Consider the following 16,233-nt stretch of genomic DNA (forward strand, 5'->3'; position numbering starts at 1 on the left):
CTACCACCTCAAGCTCAGGCCTGTGCAGAAACACAATGTGATCCTTGTTTTAGGACTGTAATGTGATTTTGTAATGGATGTAAGTTTATCAAGGTTATGAACCCACAGAACAATTTCATTTTAGTGCTACTTCAATTAGAAATGTGTTAACTAGAATCAAAAAGGTAGCTGTTTGTTACAAATGTGACTGATAGTAAAAACAAAACAAAAAAACAAAACCCTAAAACTAAAATACCTAATTTAAATAAAAGATTTACTAATACTGGGAAAAAAAGAGATTTCATATCAAAGAGAAAGAACCAGTAGAACAAATATCTGTATTTGAATGAACATTAGATTAATCTGAAAACAGGGGATTGTATAAAAATGGATATAATTTAACGCAAATTTTTAGTTAAATCTCATGAATAAAAGCTGAATGTCTGCACTTCAAACACATCTTCTTTGATTCAAAATCCACTGTGATCATATGCAGACGCAAAATCACAAAGTCATACGTCATTGACGAATTACTTACTGACCGAACTCGTGTGTGTCTGCAGTCTGCTGTCAGCCAAAATGTTAACAAGGACACTTTCGACTGTTCAAAACCTACAAGTGACTCAACAGTGTTTTATACTGTCTGTATTTTCCCTTATTTTTAACTGCACCTGCTGGGATAGTGGGGGCAAAGCACACAATGACCAAATAACAAAAACACAGTTCGAGTGACGCGACCGGTAAAGGGTGGGTGGTACAGTGACATTAGATGCTGGTGTGTAAGAGAAGAACCATGCAAACCAACAATAATGTGCCTGCTGCTTAAAGGATACTCCCTTCTTTGCTGGTTTCTTGCATGCTTTCCATCCCTGGAAGGGCAGCAGCTACACGCCGAAACAGCTGAAAAACAAGAGCAGAATAAAGACAGGGTCACACAACACTTAGCGTCTAATCTAATCCCAATACATTTGCTGATTAGCTCAGGTGGTGGCATATTAGGGTAAAAAAATAAAAGTAAATACAAAATAAAGCATATTAATTGTTATTACATTTAAAAGTCACACAAAAAAGTCAGCTGACAGTGATGGGCCAGGTTGGAGGATTCTTCATCGAATTACTCTAAAGTCACAAATTTGCAAATGATAACACCATTTTAAAATGACCCCAAATATCTTGTCGGCAATCTGTGACAAGTTACATCCTGATAACAAATCATGTTTATAGACCAGTATAGGTAATAAAAATAAATGCCTTCTGCTGTAAGGCTGGCACAGCCCAGCAGCTTGTAAAAGGCAGGACTGTGACCTTTATTCGGCAGGTCTCACAGTGCTCTGTTCAGCGGTGCCATTTCACTGTTAGTGCCCAGAAATAAGGTGAAGAATAGCCTCCTCTGTCTCCGCTGCTGTGTGGCGAGCGAGGCGCCCGCCAGGAACACCATTCACTGACAGACACAGTGCAGCTTCCCTTCATCTCACTGCTTATTAACTTCACAGACAGTCATTGTTTCCAACAAAGATCATCTGTTCAGGAACAGAAACACCTTTGATGAACCAGGCTATGCTGCTCTTTGTATCTGAAACCCCTAAATCTTTTCTAAACATTAGTGTTAGTAAGTAAATGTCATTTAGAGAATGAATGCAGAGCTTTGCCTTGGTAGCAGCAGCAGGGCCGAGTTTTTGACCAACAGTGCTAACAAATGAATTTTTCGATAAAAAACAACTTTATTGCACCATTCTCTGTTTTGGATGTGAACACACTGCAGCTAAAATAAACATGGAGGGTATAAATATGGAGGAAGAAACACTCCATCCTCATCAAGTGAATTTTGCTATGATTCAGCCACGGTATTACAGGAATAGAGGCATATTCCAGTTCGGTTTTCCAGTTAGCTTCACCTAAGCTAACTGGAATCCCTAACTGCATCTCTGGATCATGTTTGTGCTGTTGTTCATGTGTTAATCGATCAGAATTAACTATTTAAAAGTCACACTGCCAGCTCACCACTTACAGTATTTTAATGAAGAAATAAATAAAAAGAAAAACATGACAAATGTCTGTGGTTTCACACATGAGCGAAGGGAACAGGCACAGCAGGTCATAAGCCTGGTAACAAATAATAATTATATTAAATAACTTGGCTTGCTGTGCGGGTAATTGTACTGAACAGACTGTCCAAGAAGTGGGAGCTTCACCTTTGATGAGTGAAATTCTGGGATTTTATTTGGATGTTGCTGAGCACTAATTAGCAGGTATCTGTGTCTGTGTGACGCTCCCATACAATCTTAATAACAAGCTTAATAACCAAGCCAGCAAACTTTAGCATACAACTCAGCACTCCACCCTAAATAATATGGTCACTGCTGTCTCCAAAAAGCCAACATGCCAGTGGCCAAAATGCTCCCACATGCAGCTACAGATGTGGAACGATGAGGCCTGAGATGCTATTTAAGGATCCAGGATTCAACATACTGAAACCTGAAGACTGCCAGCAAGGCACGTTGAATGCAAATCACGTATTAAGAAAGAAATCGGCCGTGAAACCGTTTTATGAGACAGGAAGTCTCTTCTGCGTGTTTATCAGACCTCAGGGACGCACACAGTGAATGTAAACAAAAATCTCCACGGGGCACCTTTAAGCTGCCCTCCATCCAGGCAGCTTTTCAGTGACTGCACCTGTCACTCACAGGGAGAAATGGCAAACGCTCAACACAAGGCTCTCTCTGAACCCACTCACCTGTTTGACGTTGTAACCTGTCTTGGCACTGGTCTCTATGAACATGACGCTCAGCTCTTTAGCCCTCTGTTCGCCTTCCTCGATTGTGATTTGCCTGTAAATGAAGAGTCGTTTCAATCAAAACACTGCAGATTGGAGATAATAATACACTGTTTATCTGGACACAAAGCCAAGGCTAATTTTGTCATATTAACATTCATCAAAGACAAATGGATGCTGCAGAGAGACTCACTGTGAAGTGCACGATTAGCAGCTTATTATTTTAGGCTGTGAGGATACACCAGGCTTGGCTAATGTGCTGAAAGTGATTAATTACTTTGTCCTGGGAGAAATTAATAACAGCCAATTTGCATTACATTTTAATGAATCTGGCAGCGATTGTTTGGCTCTCGCTGTGAAACTGAGACTGTGTCAGGTGTCCATTAACACAAACAGAGAGATCAGCTCAATCCTGCTGACTCCACAGCCTCAACAGCCAGCAGGTTCGTTAAGACAAGCGGCTTAAATCGGCCCCGGAAAACTAGACCAGTCTGTCCTCACAGAAAGCATTGTTAGGTGTTTACTCCGTTAAAAACATCCGACTGATCTCTTCAAAGCTTCAAACACGGCAGCCTCATATTTTACCGCTTCCTGCCTCTTTCAGTAACGTCACGTTTGCGCAGAAGAAAGAGATTCGGGGATAGAAATAGAAGTTCCTGCAGCGAGAACAGAAAACAGTGCACTAGAGACGTATTTACATAATAACACCACCTGACAGAGTTGCACCAGAGCTTCTGGGACTATTTCTGGATGCATTTGTCTGACTTCCAACTTAAACAACATGGTGCCTTAGTCATCATCAGACAAGCAGTTGGAAAGAAAAGTGCGTGATGGATGTGGGATATGTGGCATCCTAGCAACGCTCACGCACACTTGAAAAGCACTACAGTTGTAATCGAAATGACTGACATCAGCTCTCTCTCGCGGCACAGATTATCCCAACAATAATGTCACTCACAGTAATCAAATCCCTTCACAAAAGCACTGATTTGATCATTATTCCCTTTTCATTAAAATACACTTTACCAGACCAGGTGATTCTTTTTTTTATATGTATAGACTTTTGGATTTTAGGTTTAACAGTGAAGCTGGGAGAAAAACATGCACCAAACAGCCTCAGGGTGGATAAGACATTAGCAAGGCTAATGAATAAGTGATGGTTTTGTGGATTTTTTTTATGGCTTTCTGCTTGTAGTTTGAGTCAAATTGACCAATCACATTTGTGCAGGATTTCGAAGAGCACGCAGGGAACCAGTGCCCGTATTGGATAAGCAGTTTTGGTGACAACTGGTTGAATGAGGCTGAACTTTTCAGCTCAGTTCTGACATCAAGGGTCAGCAGGGCGTGGCTGTGGCTTAGAAGGTAGATCAGGTCGCAAGATTGGAGATTTGATCCCTAGCTCCTCTTGTCTGCATGTCAAGACATGGTTGGGGGTAACATGTAGGATCAAAAACATAGAAGAAAAAAAAGGGACTAAAACAATGTGGTGAGCTGCTTCCTGTCTTCACATCAGGCCTCGCATAGCTGAGGCTGCCTGGTGTATGATGCACACTAGATTTCTCTGATACAGAGCTCCTGGGGATGTACGGTACCTAAACTCTGCATACTTTATCTCCCCTAAGCACTAAGCACTGTGAAAAGCTCCACCACACATGAATAAACAAAGCAACAAACACAAAGAGAGCCCGGCTCAGAGAGGTGCTCCTCCTGATAATCATTTCATCACACCACAGCACATCACCACACATGAATCTCTGTTTCTCCTCAATAAATCTACAAAAATTTAACAATGACTTATTTTAAAATCGTTGTAAAGGTAAAAAAAAGAAAAAAAAAGGGGGGGGTTTTGCAATCAGAGGAGTCGCCCCCTGCTGGCCTAAAAAGAATGCAGGCTCAAGGCTTGCATTCACATGTAGTCCAAAATATGTCTCCACCAAACTAATATTGATGCTTTTCTTATGCCTACATGGACGCTGTAGTCAACTAGAAACTAAAGCTGTTTGTGGAAAAATGATTTTAGTTAACTGAAAGGAAAAAAAAAAGTCATCTAACAAAAATGATGTGCACATATTACATAGGAAAATGTTTAAGATTCAGTGTTAGTCACAAATTGCCTGAAGAGGCTGAGAACAGTCTGTACAGCTGTCAGTGAATTTCCTGAACAAAAAGCTGTTTGCATTGTAATATATTGTATAATGGTAACAATTATGGAGTATCATCTGTTGCAAGTCCAAGCACATAAGCAAGAGATAGGACACTATGTAGTATTGTTTCATTAAGATTTTGCTGGTTGAAACTGGAGCACTAAAAACTTGCAGGGTTTCAGATTTCCTGCACTGATTTCAACAAACTGCTGTCAGGCTTGGAACTACTGATTTACCTAAGCACGCTGGAAGAGGATGGTGAGGTGATGTTAATGCACTGAACAGCCTTTACTTCTATACCACGGAACATTTACTGGAAGGCTTTAACGTCCACACTGCATTAAAGGAAAAACTAAACTGCACCGAAGCTAAATTATCATCAAATTAAAGACAAAAAGGTTCAGTGAGTTTAAGCACTTTAGCTGGAGGCACACATTTCTAAAATAGCTTGAAGCTTATTAAACATATAAAGACATCACCTGAAATTCCACCAGCTGAAGATGATAAATATACTTCTTACACTGCGTGGGATAATTTATGTGTGTGTATACACCACTGCAGACCTGCAGCTCCCACGCAGTCTCAGTGTAACCTCAAACCAGAGCTTTTTTACTTCGCCTGTTGTTTTTGTGGCCATGAACCTTTATTGACAGGTCCAGCGAGACACATTCTGAAAGTTGCAATCAGCAGCATTTTTTCCTGCTTCCTCTTCACAGTTACTGACAGGCTGAGAGTTCAGACACAAACATGCCAAAGGGAATTTCTCTCTAAGGCCGTCAAAGTTGCTGCTACTGCATGCTAAAATAAAGCTGGCCATAACATTTAAATTACTTGATTGTGGAGGAAAACCCAACATTCAGTAAAGTTTTGTATTTCACAAATGGAGAAAGAAAGATAAAGACTTCCTGAGTATATTTACAATTAATCAGTAAATCAGGGGATCGGTTTTAGTTCTCGCACCCATGTTTACAGACAGAAACCTACTCTTACGTTTCATTCGTTACCACGCTCAAAGTCAACCTTCCAGTTAGCAAGCGGTCATTTATAACCATTTATAACCAAAGTTCTGTTACTTTTCATAGCCTTTTGTTTCCCCACAGGAACTGACCCTTCCAGTGGTGTGGCGGGAACAATGGGAAGCACTGTGAGGTCATTTATCATTCAGTCAAACTGGCTGTGGTTCATACAATCATGGGAAAAAAAGAAAGTTCATCCTCTGTCAGTTCAAAGGTTTTACACGTCAGGACACAATAAAGAATTAGCCGGTCCCTATCAGGTCTTAGAATTAATGTAAAAGTAATGCAACAACAAATGACACACGTGCCTTTCTCTTATTTTGTATACATGTATGTACATATATATATTTGCTATTTATTCCTACTGTCTACTTTTTATATTGTATTCCGGCACAGCTGGTGTGGAGCAATTACAATTTCTTTGCACATGTACAATGACAATAAAGGGCTATTCTATTCTATTCTATTCTACATTATTTATTTAACAAAAACTAAACCAAAATACAGAAGCAGTGTGTAGAAAAACCTACTACAGCATGTAGTTCCCTGAGTCATGTAGACTCAGGGAACTAATACTAGGAAACTTAAACTACGAAAACAAACCAGGAATTACGAACTAGAATTTGGTTAGGAACACAGAGGGAATAACAGACAGCATGAGACACAGGAGGAGAGCACAACTGGGAGTAATCAGACCTAACAAGACAAAGACTGTCAAAGTAAAACAGGACGTATAACACAGAGACGCGGACTTGACACTGAGACAGAAGCATGAACTCTGGAACAGGAAAAAAAGCACAGAGACACTGGGAAGATACACTGACTGAAATTAGAAGCTAGAACAACAAAATATAACCTCAAGAGAACTATAACCACGAATAACAAATAATCAAGAAATATAGATTAAATACAAAATACTGGGTCACACCAAGGACATACCAAGGACACACCATGACATTCTCTTGGAGATTTGTTGCTGTGCTTGGGATCATTGTCCTGTTAATTACCCAGTCTGCCTCACATTTGACTCTAGAATAATTAATTAATATTTATTTGTATGAGGTGAACATGCTAACCGAGGCCCTTATAGTCTGAGTTCTAGCTCTTTCATTTTTCCCAGTTTCTTAGAGCATAGTGTTAACACACACACCTGAAATCTCCAGACTAGCAAACCACCAAAACTTCAGCTTGGCAGATAACTCATGGGTAAAAATTTTACTAAGGTATAAGGTATGCCCACATTGTAATGTCACAGTTTGCTGGATGTACTTCTTGGACTTCCTCACAACAAATGTTTTTATGTAAACAAAAACAAAATTTAAAAAAACTGTATAATAATATCATCAATTTGGTCATTTTAACTGATATAACAGCTTGGCTGCACTAGGCTTTGTCTCCGTCTGTATTTCAACACATACTCTGCATAAATAAATAACATGTAGTGGGTAAGTTAAATGTTTTGCACTTCTAAATGGTTTCAGAAAAAAAGGCGGAGAAAAAGGCAGTAACTTTCTAATAGACTTGCTGGTCATTTTCATTCAATTTTCACATCACATAGTTTTTACCATCTGAAATTGATCTCCAGCCTGCATTTTATACACATCAACACATTTTTGCACCAGGACAAAAGTAATTTTATGGTTCAATTCTCTCTTTATTTTCTCCTGTCCACTAACGTATATTTCTGCTCCATGTCCTCTCACGTCTACCCTGTTTTTTTTTTCTCAGCCGGCCCACTTGAAATCAATCTCAGGTTTATTAAACACTGCGTCTCATCAGCAGTTTCTCACCTACTCTTTCCTCCACAGACACAGTCTGCAGCTTCATATAGAATATGAATAAAAATGAATTCCCTCATGCACACAGCTCATGATGCTCAAGTGTCCCTACAGACGAAAACACTAAAGCAAGCAATAATTTTCCCTCTTTGAAGCAGGCTGTCTGACAGGAAGTCCTCCAAATACAGGAGCCCCCCCCATAATCACTATAATAATAATACTAATAATAATAGTAATAAGCATAGCCAGTTTATTTCTCATTGGGGTGGCGTAAATATTTATATAAGATTTTTCAGTCCAACATCTAACATCAGCTGGCTGCAACATACTGATGACCTCCTCAGGTATGCCCCGCCTTTCATCCTACAACAGCTGCAGTTACAAAGCCATGGCATGAAGGCGTCACAACCCGCATGGTTTATTGACTTTGAAACTGATGGAGCAGCAGCTGCAATGGGCCTATGCAGAGGAGCAGCCACACTCCTGTGTGGAAAGATCAACCCTGACTGTCATATTCACCGCATCAATCTCAGGTCAGAATCTGTGATCCGTGCTACTGTAGAACACATCGCAGACTGATTCATTTTCACATTTCTGACTCTTAAACTCCAAAAGACTGTGGCTGATCTCAGTAAACAAACAGGGTCACCTCCTCTCCTGTTGGAAGGTTTCCAAATGTGGGCGTTCCAGGAAACCCTCCACAGAAAAACAGAGCTAATCCATCATCAAAGCAGGCTGCTTTCTTGGGAATTTGCGGTAGCACGTTATTTACTTTTTCTTTACAATGTTGTCGGTTCTAGCCAAATCTGACCAAATGATGGTAAATCCTCTGATAAAAATGCTTATTCTCTTTTATCAGAGGATACACCGGATCATCCTTTATAATTCAACATTCATGAACACCAATGTAACTGACAAGATCTAAATCTTAACTTTTGCATCAAACTTGCTTGATTTCAGTTTTGGTGTCCACATAGATTTAGAAGTCTCTCCAACAAAGATCTGTTCATTAGATCAGAGCGACATACCTCTTGTCTGCCAAGTCTGTTTTATTGCCAACAAGCATGATTATGACATCACTGCCTCGCTCCGTTCTCACATCATCGATCCATTTTGATGTCTGCTGGAAAGAATTGACATCTGTTGAAAAAATTAAAATATAAAAAAAAAACTGTTAAAAAACTAACATCAGACTCAAATGACTGACATTTGATTTGATTTTTAAACATGCGTGGTAGTGCCAACACAGGTGCCCCACAGGAAAATCTATTTGTATAATAAAAAGGATTGTAATAAATTATAAGGCTGTGTGTCCCATTTTACGAAAATGTATGACATTTTATGATGTTGTTTATCATAAAATAATGCAAAAAATGTTCTAGGCAAAATTCGAGTCACTATCAGACTGTGTAAAGATTTTTCTTTTTAATCCACAAGACAAAATATGATATCAGATTATTTTCAAATTTTGCGGTAGACAATGTATTTCTATTGAATGGGTGACAAAAACACGAAAACGTAATTCACTTTTGGTTTTCAGGTTTGATAACGAAAACCTAATAAATGATGATTTTCGCACAAATTTTTCATGTTTTTCTTGGAAATTCACTGTTTTTTTTCTAAAATATTTCTCATAGATTTGTTTTTTTTCTCCCAGTGTGACATTTTTTCAGCAAAGTTATACTAGTTTCTCCATGTAATTATTGATTACTTAATAATTATCATTAGTCAATCATTTCTATTAAATTTGCCACTGTTTTCATATAAATTTATCATTTCAGTCTTGAATTTATTTATTTTTCTCCTTTTTGGTTGGACTTTTGTTGTTTTTTTTCCATCAGTGTTGGAAAATATGTAATTTTGTAATTTCACTGTGAAAAACAGTAGTAACAGTTAGAACCTCACTGATAATCTTGCATTAATAAAGAAGATTTACAGTTTTAAAAATGACTCCCGGTCAAAAAATATTAGCTGGTAGAGGGCGTATTGAAGTGCACATGAATATGGTTAGTACTGTATATGGAAATATACAATAAATCAACATACAACACAGCTACTTCCGGCCCTGGAACATGTTAAGGTTGCTAATAAATTCCTTTGACCTTGTCGGGTTGAATGAGTATGCATGCTGGCCAGCATGTAGATAAAGGGTCATGTTGTATTCTTGGACTGGGAATTTGATGAGACAAGACTCCATGTTTTTTTCAAGGTTAAAGAGAACATGGGTTAAGGAGGAGTGGATAGTGTTTTTTAATAAAGCGGGGTTAAAATTAATTTCCTACATGCTGAGTGTCTCAATTGTTTTCTCTTTTGGACAGAAAACATGATCCAGATAAAGCTACACAGTACAAAGAGAAGCAAAACCAGAAAGAAATATGTTGTGGAGAAGCAGAAAAATGGTTGTTGTTAAGGGTGGAAAGATAAATCGGAACGTGAAATGAAATCTAAGTGACAAAAATTTTGCTCCTATTTGTTTCAATCACTTTTGATGGGAAATATCGAGATGAAACGTGATATTTGTAGAATCTGATTGTGGAAATCCAACTGTTTTACAAAATAAGATACAAAATGTGAAGTAGGAATGACTTCAGCAGGTGTAGCTCAGGGTCCTCCAGCCAAAGCATCCGATGGCCTTTATGCAAGTTTAGAGCAGCTCATTCTTCTGTGAGCAGTACACAGAATAATTAAAATAGGACAACACAAACAATGAACTTTACTCTTCAATAAGATTTCACAGAGTCAGGTCTTAACCACCTGTTTTGCTTCTCGGGTCGATATGAGGTCACTTTTTAATGCTGCCGTTTTCAATTGAAGTTAAACATCTGGCTGGTTAGTGTTAATAAAGTGCAGCTTCAAATAAACTCTGCTTGGACTTACAAACAATTCCGTCTTCAGGAAAAACACCTGTTAGCCTTGAGTAACGTTATCTTTACCTCACCTGTTCTTTGTTGCGATCTCTAAACCAATCTCTAATATAATGGAGAACTTCCGTGGACTTCCTGTTTCAAAGGGAGTGCCGGCAAGCTACTCCAGAAGGGGCTTTCTGAAGCTTTTTGATCAAAGTAGTTAAGACACTAGATACGGTTCACTTTTATTTATTTTAATTGGAGTAAAATACCTTAATGACATCACAGCCTCATGAGCCACTTTAGAAAGTGAGAAACAGCAGAGATTTTATAGTATCAGCCTCTAGATAGCATCAACCACCACAAAGAGCTTCTTCTTCTACACACCTGGACATTTCTGATGGACTTTGACAACGCTCCTAACGTCTGTTGGAGTTATTGTTTGGAAACAGGCACTATTAAGGGAGCCTACCCTGTCATAAATCCTTAAAGGCCCAATCAGCATGCATTAGTTCAAAGTTTTATGAGCACTTTATGAGCAAATTTAAGCTCCCTGTAAGAACAATTAAAGGACATAAGCCTCAACATGTTATCTGCCCACTAACCATTACCCAGCATGCCTTTTAGCAGAGTAACTGCGGCATTATTAGTGTTAATAATTAATAAACATAGACAGGCTATTGTGTGCCATGTTGTGAAAAGAGCTACCTGTACAGAATTAATGCATCATATGATTAGAGCTGTGAGTATGAAGGGTGCACAGTTAATATAGGGCCCCTCTCAATACTCTGCAGCTCTTCTGCCTGCAGATAATAAAACACATTTAACCCTCTGAAAAGCCACAGTGGGTGTTTTGTCTGACTCTGCTGTCAGTAAAGGGAAAAAAGCAAATATTGGAACAGTTTATCAAGAGTTCACCATCTCAAATTTTAATAACTAATATATCTTTGTTGCTCTATGCACCTGTTTTCCTTTCTCACTGTGTTTTTTCCAGTTTGCCAAAAGACAGCTACATGGGAATAAATGATGCCGCCAAGTACACCAGCGACGCTAAACGGAACAAGACCTGTTGACCTGGAGGAGACACTAAGGAGATGACGGGGCTGCAGAGCTGGAGCTAAGAAGAGGAAACATAAACGGTTCCAGCGTCATATGGGGAAGGAGAGATCCTCAGGCAACAAGACTGATGAGCTCAGAGTGCTGATTAAGACACATGGGTGCAGTGTGATGCGCTTCATGGAAACATGGCTAACACACACACTTCCTGGACGACAATGCAGCAGTACTGGGCTTCAGAACGGTTACTGTTGGTGCTGTTTACATTCAATCAGCTGAAGCAGAGGTAGCATGTGACCTATCGAGGGATTACGTTTGTAAATGTGCAGTTTGGCTAAGATCATGCCTGTCTGTTTACATCTTCGAGGTTTACACTTATCTCCATCACTCTCTTTACCATCCCTTTTAATAAATACATTCAAAATACAGTATCCCGGTACCCTTTGCACAGCCTTTTGCATGCTTAACATTAAAACTGTGACATATCAATAAAAAAGAAGCAGCAATTGCACTGACTTGTGATGTCGTAGACCACCACGGCCACGGTGGAGTCCCGTATATAGCTGGGGATGAGGCTCCTGAAGCGCTCTTGTCCTGCTGTGTCCCAGAGTTGCAACCTCACCTGGGGTTCAGAGAGTGAAAGCTGAGGAGGCTGAGATCATTCAGATAGTCAGAGAGCCTGAAAACAGTAAGCTCCCCCCACACACGCAAACATTCATTATTTATACAAGCAGACCTTTCATTTCCAAGATCGTACAGCTGTATGATAGATTTTCTGAGATCAGCAGACACATTTAAACTAGCAGGACTACATGCAGTCAGACAGGTCGTTGTTCCACAGCTGAACACAATCACAGTTCACACAGTTTCTGTCTGAGGGAGACTAACATTTAACATCTCTCTCGTGACATGATACAGCTGTAACTTACCGTTCGATCTTCCAAGTACATGGTTTTCGACAGGAAGTCGATTCCAATTGTGGCCTGGTTTAGGGAAAGAAGATAGCCACGAATCAACATCACTCCAAATATTCAGAAAAGCAAACAGCGAGGAAGTGAATCAGCCACATTAAAGATGCAAAAGGTGAAGAAGGGGACAGACTCTTCATGCAGGCATGATCACATCACCCTCATGTAGGGGATGATCAATATCCACACAACATGGTGAATGTTCAGTTTTATCGCACTGCTGATTCAATTCTAACTACTTACAAGTTTCTAATGTCTAGTGATTCATCATCAAATACAGACACTTGCAGAAGGTCACGGTGTGTCAGCATCACCCTGCAAATGTTCACTTAAATAATAAGAACAGCTGCGTTATTTTACTCTCTGATCGGTTGTTTTAATCACAGCTCTCATCATACATTTACACAGTAACAGCAATCTAATCATTTCCTTATTGTGTCATAAGGCAGATGGCACTGTGTTCCCTCTTCAAAGGATGTTTACTCTCCGCAGCCAAGCCCACAGCTTTCTGCTTTGCTGCCTGCCATGATATCATCAGGTGCTTTGGCTCAGACAAACTGCATCCAAGAAGTCAATATTAAACTGCAGACCTGAGGTTGGTTCTTTTAGTGGATTCAATGGGCTGAAAAATGAACTTTCACATTGAAAATTATGAGCAGGGCTTCGTTTAAAGATATGCAATTAAGTTTGTGAAAAACATTAATTTTAGTAAGGCATTCATCTGGGAAAAACTATCTAACTGACGCCATCAAATCTGCTCATTTTTATGTAGAATCACTTTAGGATATTTATTGAAGTCAGGCAGAATTTTATCTTTCTATCTGTCAGAAGTTACAGATCCTGAAAGGGCAGAAGCTTGGTCGTGCTTTTTAACACACAGCATTTTTTCCATTATTCTTGAGCGCTCATAGCTTCATAAGTATAGCAGACATCTACATGAAATGTTCAGGGCTGAAAAACGGACTTGATCTCTTTTGGAAACTGCAACCAAATGAATTTTAAATCTCACCCCAATTGTCAAAATGTCTTTTTTCCTTCAGAAAGATTTGAGCATCAGTACCACAGGATATCTCATAGTTTGATTAAGTCTGTGCTCTATGTAGAAGTAAATCATAGTAGCAGGATAATCTATGGATTGGATGTATAGCTTTCCAGTGCTGTGATAAGTTAGCAGTTTCTGCTCTCGTCTAAATATGATTTAACCTCATATTTAATACATATTTGTCTTCTGCTCACACTGTGTTTTACAATTTTCTAATAGTTTTTACGAGACGCTTTTACACGCCCACTCTTCATTTTTACCACAAAACTGAAGCTGCTCTCACTGAAGAATAAATTGTGACTTCTGTAGTGAATCATGGCTTGCTGAAAAGCACAGCTTGCCTTCTTTCAGGAGCAGTTTTTATTATTTTGATATCACAAAGGTAACAGTAACAAAACGATAGCTTGGTTGCTTGAACGTCCAACAATACGTCAGGTCTCAAAAGCTTAATGATTTGCAGTCAAGTTGGAGAACTCAACCCAATTCTGTTGGGCACCATGTATCTTTAATATTAAGAATAAATTGTTGATGGATATGGATGAGCTTAAAAAAGCATTCAATTACAGTGGATTTAAAAAAAAAAAGATGTACATCCCTTGTCATGCAGCACATCCAGATGTTTAGTTTCTTGATTTATACGTGGAGGGAAGAGGGTGTAAAAGGTTCAGTAGTAGCTGGTGCAACCAGCTACTACTAAGTCTGCAGCTGCAGCTTTGAGGTGTCTGACCTCGGCCTGCAAACAGGAGTGGCCAGTTGGAGCCGATACTGTGGACGGGTGACAGGTCTGGATCAGAGGATGAAGATGCACACAACAATAATTGTGCTGATCTCTAAATAAGGAGCCGGATGTATATATTGTGTTTTTTTCTGTGCTGAGCAGCTCTGCGGGGTGCCCACTGCCCACTTTGACAGAACTGAGCATCAGCAGCTTGCTCACGCACTCGTTTCCTTGGTAATGCCAGCTACCACAGTGGACTAACTCAGAGAATCTGGCACAAAGGACAGGATGCCATTTATACTGCTGCTTTAGACCCACTCACATCAAGCACTGCCAGGATTAAACTCACCAGCCTCAACAAATTCAAATTATAAACATTAAACATGATTAGAAGTGAAATCTAAAATACCCCGCCCATTTTCTTTCTGGAGGAATATCTTTTATATGCACCAGCATACCGAGGACGACACCAGATTCAGTTTGTGGAAGCTAGGTGAGGAGCAAAACAGCAAAAATGTCCTTTTTTAGAGACGACTCCCTTAAAGAGATAAATAGCCTCCATGTGAGAACAGAAGGACGTCCTGAAGAGCTGATATAAGAAGACCGGTCGAATCCAAGACTAAAAATACCAAGCTAAAGATGAATGTGGTATACTAGGGGGTTAAAGTGTCATTTTTTAAAACTATCAACACAGACTCGCTTTTAAATGTTATTTTATTTTTATATGAGAAAACAAATGCTATTATATATTCTTGAATTAACTTGAAATTGAATTAAATTAAATTGCATTAAAAGAATAAAGATGTTTTTCTGGGGAAGTGGCAGAGGTGCTGTAGACTCTTCTTGGCCCTAGTTTTAAATATAGAATCCCACATGGACAACTATACATGAGAAGGATTAGATCACGAGAAATTATTAATATCCCTTTTAAATCTTTAACCAGCGCGTGTCGTTGGAAGACAGACGAAGCCTTTACGGCCCATCCTGCTGGCATCTAGGGATGAAAATGAATTTAACGGATCGGAGAGAGTTTGGTGACATTATATTTTTAAGTAGTTTGTGTGCTAGTGAATTACAAAGAAATAAACACTGAACAGAAGAGACAGAAAATTACTGGTTGCTGCCTTTATGTTTGTAGAGAATCTGAACATTTCTACTTTCAAGGTCCTCTGTCTGGCAGGGACGCAGCTAAAACCCGCAGACCTCGAATCACAGCGAGCAATCACAGCGCCGCAGTCACAGACATTTAAGAACACAAAAAATCCAACTGCTCTTAAGTTTCTAATAGGATGACAGAGTGCATCTATGATGAAGTCTTCATTCTCACTCAGCAGGCTGCAATAAATAGAAATTAGAGCTTCCTGAATTTTATTAATAATATTAGAATCAGTGCACTCATAATTTTTAGTCATTAACATTAAATTTAAGATTTAACCCATGTTTCAGTCCTGGAGCAGGGAATAGGAAGACGTTGAATTTGAAGTGCTAAATAAGAGAAGACACGGGAGCAGTTCATTGTTTTGCTGTAAGAATGAAAAATAAAACCAAGCGGTGACATCTTCAGATTGTTTGTTCTATCAAACCCTGAGTTTTATGTGTCGGCAATTCAACTATTAGCCAGTTTAAAACCAGTGCTCTGCTGACTCTGTAACTGCACAGCTCCAAACCTCCTCTGGCATGAACATCAGCATTGAAACTGTGTGCCAGGAGCTTCATGGCACGGGTTTCACTGGCCGAGCAGCTCCTGAAGGTGTGATGCGACAATTATTCATACAGTTTAGAATAATAACTTTATGAAAAAACAAAAAAACAAAACACTGAATATTTTTAAGATATATCAAAGTGTCAAAAAAGGTTACTTTGTCACAACCTATGTACAAAATCTATATTTACGGTTCGGTTTGACAAAGGTG

The 16,233-nt window shown here is 39.2% G+C and overlaps 1 protein-coding gene across 2 annotated transcripts in view; it reads right to left on the reverse strand.

Moving 5' to 3' along the window:
- Positions 1-16,233, reverse strand: part of rab6ba (RAB6B, member RAS oncogene family a) — a 66,577-nt gene that overhangs the window by 12,110 nt on the left and 38,234 nt on the right. The window contains exons 3-7 of one of the 2 annotated variants that reach the window (XM_013909372.1): positions 12,522-12,575; positions 12,109-12,244; positions 8,719-8,830; positions 2,714-2,807; positions 813-879 (exon numbers count right to left, since the gene is read on the reverse strand). In XM_013909372.1, the coding sequence (XP_013764826.1) occupies positions 813-879; positions 2,714-2,807; positions 8,719-8,830; positions 12,109-12,244; positions 12,522-12,575 (463 nt within the window). The remainder of the gene's footprint in view (positions 1-812; positions 880-2,713; positions 2,808-8,718; positions 8,831-12,108; positions 12,245-12,521; positions 12,576-16,233) is intronic. The other variant, XM_005727179.1, reaches the window with a different exon arrangement.

Source organism: Pundamilia nyererei, unplaced genomic scaffold (genome assembly GCF_000239375.1).
Source record: "Pundamilia nyererei isolate P.nyererei 1_Seehausen unplaced genomic scaffold, PunNye1.0 scaffold00023, whole genome shotgun sequence".
NCBI lineage: Eukaryota > Metazoa > Chordata > Actinopteri > Cichliformes > Cichlidae > Pundamilia > Pundamilia nyererei.